The sequence below is a fragment of the Tympanuchus pallidicinctus genome, unplaced genomic scaffold, assembly GCF_026119805.1.
Source record: "Tympanuchus pallidicinctus isolate F22 unplaced genomic scaffold, pur_lepc_1.0 scaffold16, whole genome shotgun sequence".
Lineage (NCBI taxonomy): Eukaryota > Metazoa > Chordata > Aves > Galliformes > Phasianidae > Tympanuchus > Tympanuchus pallidicinctus.
In genome coordinates, this window is record NW_026294679.1 from 24,733,659 (window position 1) to 24,746,718 (window position 13,060).

The 13,060-nt window shown below is 37.3% G+C and overlaps 2 protein-coding genes across 4 annotated transcripts in view; one reads left to right on the forward strand and one right to left on the reverse strand.

Moving 5' to 3' along the window:
- The window catches only part of PBLD (phenazine biosynthesis like protein domain containing), a 73,882-nt gene that overhangs the window by 43,896 nt on the left and 16,926 nt on the right, over positions 1-13,060 (forward strand). The window lies entirely within an intron of this gene.
- MYPN (myopalladin) overlaps positions 1-13,060 on the reverse strand; it is a 69,690-nt gene that overhangs the window by 6,007 nt on the left and 50,623 nt on the right. For all 3 annotated transcript variants that reach the window (XM_052677987.1, XM_052677986.1, XM_052677988.1), the window contains 7 exons: positions 8,007-8,228; positions 7,361-7,510; positions 6,077-6,156; positions 5,475-5,604; positions 3,872-4,079; positions 3,015-3,180; positions 700-833 (listed from right to left, as the gene is read on the reverse strand). In XM_052677987.1, the coding sequence (XP_052533947.1) occupies positions 700-833; positions 3,015-3,180; positions 3,872-4,079; positions 5,475-5,604; positions 6,077-6,156; positions 7,361-7,510; positions 8,007-8,228 (1,090 nt within the window). The remainder of the gene's footprint in view (positions 1-699; positions 834-3,014; positions 3,181-3,871; positions 4,080-5,474; positions 5,605-6,076; positions 6,157-7,360; positions 7,511-8,006; positions 8,229-13,060) is intronic.

Consider the following 13,060-nt stretch of genomic DNA (forward strand, 5'->3'; position numbering starts at 1 on the left):
ACAGAGATGCACTGATGACCTACGGTTATCCCTGATAAGTTTTATTATTCCTTTTCTTTTTTTTTTTTAATAAAAAAGCAAGATTGAAAACTATTTTTGAGGGCATGGATATAACCCTGTCTTCTTTTTATTTTTATTGCTTAAGTAATCAAAGTTTTCTTTTGTTGATGTATACAAATTACCTTAGCTAGTGTATGCATCTGCATAGATACAGAGAAGTTAAATATTGTGCCATAGTTCTTGAACTAGGCTTAAGCGTTCTGAGTCTTCAATCAGCACATTATCATCTTAGCTAGCTTGCATTACTTAGGCTCCCTGAAAGAAGGGGCTTTTAAATGTGCAATTTGTTATTCTTTCTCAGCTCAGTGCAGAAGCACTATTTGCCTCTAAAGGAACAGAAGTAAGGTTTAATCTGAATACACGTTTATTGTACTTCTATGTGTCTGTGGAAGGTGGAAAGTAGAAGTAAAAAATATTGTACAACGTTTCTCCTGTCCTACATCAGTTTAATGGCAAGTAATCTCATAATTTAACTGCACTGTTCTATCTCCTCCTGGTGGCGATGTTAAAATGGAGCCATGCAGTGATAGCGTAATGTCTAATCCATGGCAAAACTGGGAACATAAGAGCAAAGAATTAGTTGAGAGCTAGGACTGTCACTGAAAATAAATTCTGATTTATTTACTAGCCAGTACTTACCATATATGTCAAGTCTAGCAGTACAAGAGACAATACCAGCTTCGTTTTTTGCAGACAAGGTATACCAGCCAGCATCTGCTTTCCTGGCAGGCTGAATCAGAAGGCAGACATACCCTGTTGTATCTTGGTGCATGCTGGGAAAACAAGTTTTTTAGGCTTAGAATTTGTCAGGAGCATGTCATCTCTGAGATTTTGCAATATGTATATCCGCTATGAAATAAAAAAATCACAACTTCTGTTCCTAAAGAACAGACTGTGACCTTTACACTCAATAGACTTCCAGGATAGCCCCAGACAATAATCTGAGCAGCTGAAATCTATTCTTGCTCCTTTCAGCTGTGAAAAGCCATGGTGTTTTTATTCTGTATGTGCTAATATTGGAATTGCTTATTGAATTCCAGTGAAATAAGCCCCAGCAAAGGGGCTTATTCTTATTATGACTGCTGGTGAGTCATACTGTATCTTTTTTTCAAGCACAGAATCTAGAAGAATAACATTTGTACAAATTGTGGTATTTTCACAACAGTAATCAGAGCTAGTCAAGTTTCCTCATGGCACCCTTTTCCATTCCAAGAGAAATGCCTGAAAGGCAAAATCTTGAAGATTAATTTGGACAACATTCAGAGTGAAATTTGTTTCATTATTGCCTCTTTTTCATTTGACTTTTTGGCCACAGTTCTCAGGAAAAAATAACATTTGATAGTGTATCAGAGAAGGTTCCTCTGTTCTCCAGGCTGTGGTTGGTTGTTTTATCAGTTCAAATGTTTCCCTCGATATAAGGGAAGAAGTGGGAGATAAGCACATCAGCATGTTTGAAATTGGAGGATGTTTTGAAATTTGACATTATGCTTTCATGTAAACTGGAATGAAATGCCAAAATACAAAATTTCAGGTAAAGAGGACAATTTGTGCGTTAGGCAGCTCCTAATAATAGGAACATTCAGCCTCTGCTATCAGCACTACATAATTTGCTTTATGCTAAGACAGAGTAGTACAGAAAGTCATGAGTGTCTATATCTTAATACAAAAGAAAGTCTTTTGGATCCATAGAATCATTAAGGTTGGAAAAGTCCTCTAAGATCATCTCGTCTGTCAACCCATCACCACTATTCCCACTAACCCATGTCCCTAAGCATGACATCGACATGCTTTTTGAACCTCCAGGGATAGTGACTAGCACTTCCCTGAGCAGCCTATTCCAATACTTGACCACTCTTGTGGAAAGAATTTTTTCCTAATATCCAACCTGAACCTTCCCTGGCAAAACTTGAGGCCATTACCTCTCATCCCGTTGCTGTTACCTGAGTGAAGAAACCAACTCCCTTGTCACAACCTCCTTTCAGGGCGTTGTAGAGAGCAATAAGGTCTGACCTGAACCTCTTTCCTCTCCAGACTAAACAATCCCAGTTCCTTCAGCCTCTCCCCGTAAGGCATATGCTCCACACCCTTCATACCTTCGTTGCCCTTCTCTGGATACACTCCAGCACCTCAACGTCTTTCTTGTAGTGAGGAGCCCAAAACTCACTGGAAGATTGGATCAAGTAAACTTTCCTGTCACAACAAATGCTGCTGCTGAGTCAGCTTTCTTTGCAGAGAGACTGCAAGCTACACATGTGAGAATGTAGTGCTTTTTGTAGTTGATAGCAAATGGCCAATGTCTGCATAAGATCAGTAGTTGGAGCCAACTAAAATCATATTTATGCCGAAGTATCAACCATTTTAAGCAAACAAACAATTTTTTTAATCACAGCTGCAAACACTAATAAGTTTTTTGAAAAATAAAAAATATCAATGTATTTGAATGGAAGAGCTGAACCTGATCACTGTTGCATCTTTTAAGAGAGGATCAAAGCCATTGCCTGTGTTTGTGGCCAAGCTTTGTTATCGACTTCCATATCTGATGTGCTAAGCTCTCAGTTATTCCATGCTGTGTAGCATTCATACCATAATCTAATTGTTGAGTTTGAATTCATTTATATTTAGAGCTTAACTGGGGAAAAAATAGTTTAGAGAGCAAAGAAGCTGCTAAAGCCCATGAAAAAATACTGTAATAAATTCAATAACAAGATATTTATCACGCCTGTGGCCCAAAAGGCTTATTGCTACCCTCTGAGGCACTGGCACATTATGCTCCATGCCTTTTTCTGTACCAAGGACACAGCTCTTCATGTCACACAGTGAAGCCAGCATTTTAAAACGTTATGTGGGAGAAATAGTTTTAAGAAGAGCAACACCTGTTTCAGTAAAAAGCTGTGTGATAAAAACAGTTGGTCTGGCTACAAGAAACTTCAATTATGGATATGCTGTTACAGTACCTCATTCTCTCTCTGTTTGATGGGATGGTTTCATTATCCTTCTTCCAGTAAAACACAGGAGGTGGCATTCCCACAACCCTGCACTCTAATCTGACTGGGTACCCTTCAGGAACACCACAGTTCTGAAGCTTCTCCAAAAACATGGGAGCTTTTTTTACTTCCTTCGCTGGAAAAAGAAAAAGAACTAGTGAACAATAGATACTGTATTCTGATTTTGATTGTCATTGAACAGTGTAGAAGAATGAAATAAAAAACTGTGGTAGTGAAATAGGCTGCAATTTTTTTAATGCGATAGTGGAAGGAAAGTGAAAAGCCATGACTGTAGGCTCTGTAAGAGAACATAAAACAAGTAACATGCAGAGCTGTTGTTCATTAAAGAATGTATGCATGTATGTAGGCATTGGGTCTAAACCTACTACCATAGCAGGAAATTAATGCCCAATCTATTGATTTCAATAGCTTACACCTTACAAGGCTTTATTATAGAAAAACACTCAAATTTGAATTTCTATTATTCAAATATACTGTTAAAATCAATGAAACTGGGAAAGGCATCTAGAAGACTATACATATTTTATGAGTTCAGATTCTTGGCATTTTCTGTGAAGAAAATTAAGAATGTTATTTTTCCAAGGCAAGAGAAGTAAAGTAATGAAGATTCAGAATTCTTACAGCCCTCTGCTAGTAATAGGAACGTACCTACCAGGTCCATTTGCCTCCTGCAGCTGTGACACTGCTGTTTAACAGCTCCACTATAAGTGAATTAGCTATTTTTTTATACTTTTCGGTAGATAGATTAGGCAGGGGATTTCTGAAAATAACAGCAGTATTGTGAGTAGTTTTCCAATGATTCTTACCTACAACAGTCAGCTCCAGACTAAATGAATTTTGTCCTGTTTTATTAGTGGCAAGGCAAGTATAAGTTCCAGCATCATTTTGTGAGAGAGGATCAATAAGCAAAGAGTGAACTCCAGTCTCTCTGACCAGCATCTTGTGGGTACCGTCTGGTAACACAGGTTTGCCATTCAGAAGCCACGTCAGGTCTGGCGTTGGTAATCCACTCACCTAACAGGCAAATGAAATAGATAGAGGCAAATGTCAAACTGGCATATTTTATTAAGTTAATGGGTGAGCTTGAATTCAGATGCAATCTGAATAATGTGTCAGCTTCTGTTTTTTGCTGATTAGTTCCAAAAAGGATAAAAGCGAAAAACAAATCTCAGGAGAAACATACATTGAAATGCTCATATTTTTCTTAGTCAGAAAGGACAAAACTTGATTATATAATCAGATTCCATCCTAAGCATATGCTACTTTTTTGGTTGTAATTTGGTTGTAAATGATTATAAATCAAACCCACTCAATTAACAGACATTATAAAGTATTTTATACAAATGTCTTTGTATTTCATAATTTTTGGTGAAAAATATAGGTTATTTGTAGGTGTTAAGCTGCATGCTTTGTAACAAGATGAAGCATTTTAGAAAGTAGACTGTATTATACTTTTCAAGATCTTTCTAACAGATAAAAGTACTTGCTCATGTCCAAAATATTTATTTGCATACAATACTCTACGAACTAGGGAAAGAAGGAAGTGGAATTTGCCTGCGAGGACTGCTTTCTTCCAGGTCTGTGCAATACCAGACATGCTTTAAGGCTTCACAAGCTCTGCCTGGATAGCAGAGCTAAGAATAGCTAAATTCTTTGGCACGTTCCCTGGCAAACTTCACATTATAAATTAAGTAGTAATTGACCTTATTCATCTTCAGGTAAGTATTAACATCTGTTCTATAGCTTCTACTCTCTTCAGAGTAGGAGACATTTTGGAGCTTCAAAGAGGTCAGGGTCAGCACTACCACCACCTTCTTGTTTGTGCTACTGGGATATAGAGGAACTACCAATCTGTGTTGGAGCAGACAAATTTCTTTATACTGCTTAATAAGTGGATGCTCATTATGCATACTGTAACCTGTTATGTGGGGATTTGAATATGTAAATTGGGATGTTTCAAGCTAGGGAAGCATAAAATGAACTGGGCTTTGTTCCCTCTTTTTCAGGAGTATTAATCTTCAGTCTAATACAATGGGAACACTATTTTGAACAGAACACAATGTGCTGAACACTCTTTTCTTGTGAATTTATGTTATTATGGATTAAGTTCAAGAATCTGGAAATACAGACAAAGGACAGAGTGAACAAATCTAGCAGTCTGAACAACCCCCTAACTGAACCTTTGTTTTTTGGGGATTGTATTCTTTGCATTCTTCATACCATATAGCATGTACTGAAAAGAAATCCCCTGAATCAGTTCAGAGAGAATGGCAATAAGACATAATTTTAAACTTGGAAGTATTAAAACTTTAACATAAAGTGATCATGCTAGCAATAAAAATACTTAACAATACACATATAGAAGCAGGGATAAAAAAAATAAAGAAGAACAGAGAGTAGAGTTAATACCTTACAATCCAGCCTGCAAAGTCGCCCTTCATGTGCTACCATGTCACCTGGAGCCTGTAGAAAGTAGGGCCTGAAAAAGCGTTCTTGAACTGCTTCTTTGTCTCCTCCTTCTGGCACCCGGGAGCGTGCTCTACAACACAAAAACTGTGTGTGTACATTTGGAAGCCAAATCCTTTTTTAATGTTGAATAAAGAAGAAAATTGTGGAAGAGTATGAAGATAGTTTGAGCTAAATTAAAGGGCAGACAGAAATGTATAGATGGTAATTTAAAATTACATTATGATTAAATATTGGATATTTTCTATTTAGAGAGATTATCAAATGAACTATATCATATAGTATCATTGGGTTTCCAAGCTGCTCTTTGTTTCTTTTTGCCTTTTTTGGCTGAATTTCGTCTTTCTAATCCAACCCTTTCCTCTAACTCCAGTGCAACAAGTGAAATAATAGCTTACCCCACCATTTGAAGATGACCTTCAAAAACGTTACATTCTAGAACTGAGATACTGGGAGGGAAATGCTGCCATTATTTTCACACTTGGGTTGAGAAATGAAATAGAACGTGTTGAAATATAGCTGCCACTTATTTTGAATGCCTTTACCTGTGAGGCTGAAGTGTTGATAGTCGGCCCCGAACAGGGATACTCTGAACCATCAAGTGGCCTGAACAACTTACTCTTCCCTGCAAATCACATTGGAAAAAGAATTAATAGTTGGTTAATAGTTCATTCAATTGTAAAGCACAAATATTTAATATTTACAGTGCATTAGAATTTATTTTCATTATGTGCAAAATAAGTATAATTGTTTTTCAGAAGCAAGTTCTATCAATGTGCGTTGGACTGCAGATAAGGCAGGGGTCCCTTTGTCTGCTTAGAGTGATGTGTTCCTCCAACTCTTCAAGGCTGCAACAATACATTTAGCAACAACTCTATGTAAATCAGCTGTAGTGGAAATGCTAAGTCACGGCTTGAGCCAGTGATTGAGCACCTGGTGGGAAGGCAGGGCCAACCCAGGGGAGCTGAGGTGCATGCAGTCCACCTGAGTAACCCGAGAACAGATGGAGCTAGGATCCACTGCTTCCCAGACTTCATTTAAGGGTTTGCAGTGGAGGTGGGAGGGGGTCTTGATAGAGATCCCTGTGTACCTGAGGCTTTCTAATGGTAAGGAGCTTGTTTCCTTTATTTCTGTGCCCGAAGCTGCTGCATTTGAGCATATCCTTACTGCAGCCTAGAACTTTGCTACGGTGCTATCATTGCTGTGCTTTCTATCACATTACAGCATTACACCAGCTTAAGTAGCATCTGTCCCTACTCGTTTGTTCCTGCTGCTGTATTTCCACAGGTACTGTCTGATACTGACTTTGTACTATTGTAATTTTTTTTGTCTGTGCAGCCATGTGGAAACTGAGGAATAGTTGGGTGGAAGTATAATTCAGAATTCAGGGGAAAACTTCAACTGGAAGAAGCTGCCTGATGTAGTTGTCTGTACTACTAAATAGCAAGCTGAACTAGCACAGAGTGAAGGGGAGTAGTTTGGAGCAGAAGACTATTTGCAGTTCCATATTTTTGCAGCCTAGATAAAGAATAGTTGTTTAGTAAGGATTTCAGACTTGATTTTATTTGTTTTTCCTTGCTCTACTCTTTCTGCCTGAAACATTATGACTGCCTTGTCACCATATCTCAAAAGGTATCTGAATGCAATGGCAGGGTGAGGATGTCAGAAGTAGGACAGGAGTTACTATGTGAAGGAATGCCCTTAGTGATTGAAGAATCTGAAAAATCTGAATTTTGATATGGTCACCACTCAGACTAGATGGCCTGATCTATGCTCCTAACATATACACAAAGCAAGTGTTTTTAAAGGAGGAAAATAAAATGCCTTACTTGTGGGTTTGCAGCCATAATAGTATAGTTGCCATCGTCATCATTAGTAGAGGCTTCAATATGTAAAGAACATGTTCCATCTTCTTCTCTGCTCATTTTGAAATGCGTGTTTTTCTTTGAAATCTGCTTGCCATCCTTGAACCAGTATATCTGATGAGGGGAAAAAACAGTGGCTTATGCTTGCTCTGAAGTGAAATAGTGACCGTAGCAACAGATTAAAAACATGACAGGATCTTGCCAGTTGCTTGTACAAATTTTAGAATCTTTAAAAAAACTTACAGATGGGTCACAATGTGAAATAAAATGATTCCAGGCTGAACTGAGAAAGTTGTATGGCTCCTTCATACAGCTGGGATTGCCAGGCTCTTTTGGTTACCTCAGATCAGCTCTCATCTTTTCGACAAGTTTTTTTTGTTTTTATGACATTTTCTTGAAGTAATGTGGTTGTGATGCAGTCCATACAGTGCATCCAGGCTCAGGAGCAGGTATTGCTACTTTAGCGGGTTGGGGGAAATAACTTGCGTTAGAGCTCTCTTCACAGAAATATGTTCTTCCCAATGCAACTTTCCAGAGACGTGCAGGAAATATCAGGTGGTTGATTTTTTTTTTTTTTATTCCTTTACTGCTAATGTTGAGAATGACTTACCTTGGGAACAGGTATCCCAACAATTTTGCAAGTGAATGTGACAGGAGATCCTTCCGTGACCCGGAAATGCTTGAGTCTCTTGTCAAAGATGGGTGCTATGTATTTGCCTGTAGGGATTTCCTCATGCTGAATTTCATCATCTGATTCATCCACAGGGGTACGTTCAAGGCGAAATTCTATTTCATTCATCAGCCTCTGCTCAAAACTTGAAATCCTGTATTCCTGCAGAGTGAGAGGCATAGCATCTGAACAAGATGAGTCATGTTATGTGGTATTTTCAGTCATTTGCACTTTTGGATTAACGATAAGTGGGTGAAAATAAAAAAGCCTATAAAACTAAGACTTCTGAAAAAGTCTGAATTTATTCTGCAGATGTGGATTCTCACTGCATTTGGAGTCTGCGAAATTCAAATAATGAAACTAAGTATATTCTAAGGCAGTAAAAAAAAAAAATCATTTCTCAAAATTCCCAAGAAAAGTCTAAATAGTTTTACACCATTGATCAAAAAAAGAACTTTGAAACATAATTTTTAAGCAACTCAAAAATTAGTCACCTGCTAGTTATTTAAATGAATACTGCTACATATTTCAATTGAGAGCTAAATAAGGCATAGCATACCTACTAAAAGAGAAAGCTGGCAAAAAAGTCAAATGTTTTAGGAGTAATTTACCTTCAAGATAAAACCTGACAAGTGCCTAACTGCTGTAGCAGAGAAAGCAAAACGTAAGCCCATAAACCCTTAGAGCACTGCATAGATAGGACACTAGTATATCTCTGTATCAATGACCTCTTCCAGATAGTTTTTTATTATGAGCATCTTCCATAATCCCTTGATGTCATCTAGACACTCTCATTCTTAGCAGCACTGTTCTGCACTAGAAGGTCTCATGTCAAGACCAAGAAACATTTGATTAAATGTGTTGCTATGACATTAATCTTCACATTAACTACCAGGTTCAGTTTGTAATACCATACCTGTATTTATCCTGGGCATTGTGAAGCACTGCAGATAGACCTGAATGGACTTGTGTGGGAGCGGATGTTTCTTAGCTACATTAACACAGACAGCTGTGAGAATATCTTACTTAAGTCATTTAAAAAAAATAAAAAATAAAATCTGTGTGAACGTGTAAGACATTCACGACAGAGTGGAAGTCAACCACTAGGTGGTACCATCCACTTTCTTGGTACGCTTTGTTTGCTCTCTGGGCAGATCAGCTGCCGCTGGTCAGCAAACGATTTGAAACAATTAAGTTTCAAATGTTGATCTTTTTTTGTTTGTTTCACACAGCATGGCTCAAAAAATCACTTTAATAGATCAAATTTTGCTATCAGTCAAGATAGTAAAAATCTGATTTCTGTTCAACCAATACGATCATTTTTCCCTTTAGATAGCAAGAGCCAGTTATAGTGTTCTAAGGGGAAAGTTAAGCAATCAGTCTTTTAGCCTTGATACTAAGAAAAGGTCTGCATGTTTTCAGGAAGGAAGAATCAAGTAAGAATCTGGGAGTGACTCCTACGTTTTAAGAAACATCTTGGTCACCAGAAGGTACTGCAGTCATATTTTGATTCTAGTCTCCCATAAACTAAGTAATTCAGATGTAAATTTTGTGGCAGCCAATGTACTGGAAAACATATTTGGAGACTTTTTCCCTTCCACTCCCTTGAGAACTTTTAAATATATTCCTTCACATTGCTCATGCACTCTTTAGCAGCAGAGAGCAAAGTCTGTGGAAAAAAAATTTCTTCTGAGAGAGGATATTTTTTTTCCCTGGGTCAGCCAATAGGACCTATTGATTCTATACATAATTCTAAGAACAAAATTATTTTCAGTGCTTTCACATGCTGCGTGGCCTTTGGAAATGTGTATGCTAATTAAGGACTAATTAAGCTAGATGTAATCCCTTTCTCTCTTTCCCTTCAACCAATGATCAGTCACATGATAAAATACAGCAGGTATGGTAGCCTACCTGTTTAAATGTGTTAGTTCTTTTTATGTAAAGAACCTTTAACAATTGTGTAACTATTTCTGGATATTGCTGATATGATAGCATAATTATATCAGAAATGCTGTATCTGGCTTTATGTTTCTAACTTGTTATGTCTAGAACTTTGGTACTGCTAAGTACTTTTCAAGGGCAACAGGGCTGATGAACAGGAGGTGAGGTAACCCACAAATCTGTCACCTCAGAAACTAGACACAGTAAATCCATGGTGACTTTACACTCTTATAAGGCCTCTGAGCTCAGATTAGAATAAAATGAATGAAGATTTAAAAGTATTAAAAATAAGGAAGAAATTATTGATGATGAGGCACTGAAACAGGTTGTCTCCATCAACACTGGGCTCTTCTCACAGGCTTCTGCATCTTTGTCTGTGGAAGCCACAAGAGTAATCATCTTTTCATGCAGATGAAAAGACAGTTTCTGGCCTGGGAATTATATGGGCTGACTGCATGTGTTTGGACTGCCTGTTTTAAGGACTTACAATCAAGGGCATATATAACTTTTTTTTATTGTAAAATATTAGGGTTCTTGCAGTGTATTATATTTGTACTTCACTCTTAGTCTTTTAAATGTGTTGATAGTGTGCATACATATGTTTGTATGTTTTCACATAAACCAACAAGGCTAAATTAACACTGCTGTTTAAAATTTTAACACTAGCATACATAGATCAAAGAAGTTACATTAAACTTCCTTTAAAGAACAGAAATCCCTGAAGTAAGGAGAAATGCATACGGAACATAATCTTCATAATTTTTTTCATAGGTGATAGATTTCCTTTTAGGATTATCAAGGACAGAAAATGCCTGTTAATACGGCTTTCTGAAGAACTGTTTTCATCACATAAGCCATAAAACTATTTCTGAATATGTTTACATAAGCGTAGTAGGGCAAAGTGTGCTGATGTGATTTACACAAGTGTTTTGTCAAGTGAACAAGAACAGAACAAATCAATTTGGTCAGTGGGTACGTTGTTAATACTGGGCTAGAGTTCAGCATACTGAAGAGACTAAGGGAATGAGTACAAAGGTTCCAGCTCTGCTTCTGGGTCAAAAATATAGAGAGCCAGCTACATTTTGGCAACTTCTGTGAAATGTAAAAATGTTGTGGTCAAGTAATCGTGGAAATTACTACTGATGTAAAGGTTAGAGAAGCTTTATTGAATGATGATTCAGATACACTATATAAAGGTTTTATTCTGATTACCCCTCATTGCCGATTCCATACAAGTTCCCCAGTTCAATCTCAGTGTTGTAACTTATATTAGATTGGCTTTTTGGCAGAATTATTCTAAATCCAGTCAACAATTTGTCTAAGAAGCTGGCATATATTGCATCTTAGTGTCTGTTTCCAAGCTGTAACAACTTGGCTTTAAAGTCTTTTGACTGAAGTCTCCTTTTTAGTTTGGGTTCCCTCTATGTCTTCCCCCATACCACTGCCCTGGAAGTCAGGATAAAAAACAGCTAATCACTGATCATTATCACTCAAGCAGTTTATTACTTGGAAATGATTTATTTTGGTCTTCTTACATGGCACAGAGCACAAATGTCATAGTATCCACATGTGAATATGAATACTTGAAGAGTCTAGCTATTCATCTGTGCTACACAGACAACTGTCAAAATACAGATCAGCTAAAAGTGATTGAACAAGATGAAAACAGAAGAAAAGGCAAATTAAGTTTATTTCTCCAACTGCCACAAGCTTATCAGCTTGAAAGCATGAGCAGCTCAAGATTCCTCCCCTAGGTGATGAGTTCTTCAAGCCAGGATCCTTACCAGAAATGAAAGTATCTGTACTTTGTTGATTAGATCAAGGTCTTGAGAAGCCATCTGCAAGTGATTGTTTAAGTACTCACTGCTATGATTATTGGGAGTTTAAGCCTATTAATACCAGGGTCTCATAATTTCTTTGGGTTCTTAAATCCCTTTGCATTTCTAGTTTAGAGCAAACAAGCTTCAATAAGGATTCCATGGGACTTAATTCCCACCTGTATTACCAAATTTTGGTAATTCAAGTCCAAAATTACCTGCATTTGCTGTCTTCAGTATATGATGGGTATATTTTTGAGCAGGATTTTTGGAATGTTTGAATTAAGTATAATTATTATGCTCCAAGGAACAGACTTCTTTGTGATTCTTGAGACCTTTCTGATGGTGACTTAGTATGGGAACTACAAGGAAATGATTCTGTGTTGTAGTGTTAGTGGTGATGTGGTCTGTGTGATCAAACTAGGTTCTGCATACAGTTTTAGAGGCCATGCTATTTAATGATCTAAAAATTTTTGGATAAACCCTGTATACATTCTACTCTCAAATTAACTGTGAAGTATTCATTAGCAGAAGTAAAGAATATACATATGGTGGCTGGGAATAATGGCATTATTTTCTAAACAGCTATAGCTTTACTCTTTGCCCTAAAAGTAAGGCAGTCTGGGTCTTACATAGCACACCAAGGAGCAGTGCCATGTGATGTTCTTCACAGGAAATGACATAGATATGTGAGCACAACTTAATATTCTTTTTCTGGGGAAAAAATGGTTTAAAAGAGGCATAATACTTTAATCTTTATTTTTGCACAACTAATTCCTTTAATTTTATCATTGTAGAGAATGTTGAGGTTTATTTAACCTCTGTTTTCTATTATATATTACTTGTGTAGCGAATCTTAAAGGAGATAATGTCATTCATTTCTAGGATTTGTCCACAAAGCATAATTTCCTCTTTTTGTCCCACTTGTGTGAAGACTAAATGTCTTTAGCCAGCCATTTAAAATGATCACTTTTCATTACGGATCTATATTTTTTTTCAATTTGCCAAAATGTCCTAAAATTGTCTGCCCCTTTCTTCCCATGCTTAGTCTTGTTTTTACGTGGTGTATTCCGACTGAATGTTGTGAAGATACCTTATTTGCAAGGAAGGTGAAAGGCTCAATGGACTAGAGTGAAAATTTGGGGAAGTGCACGTAATAGTGGCTGTGCTCCTTGCTCATCAAATAGCACAGTGGCCTGGATGCTCACTGATCTTATGAGTCTTGGATGTTTTGTT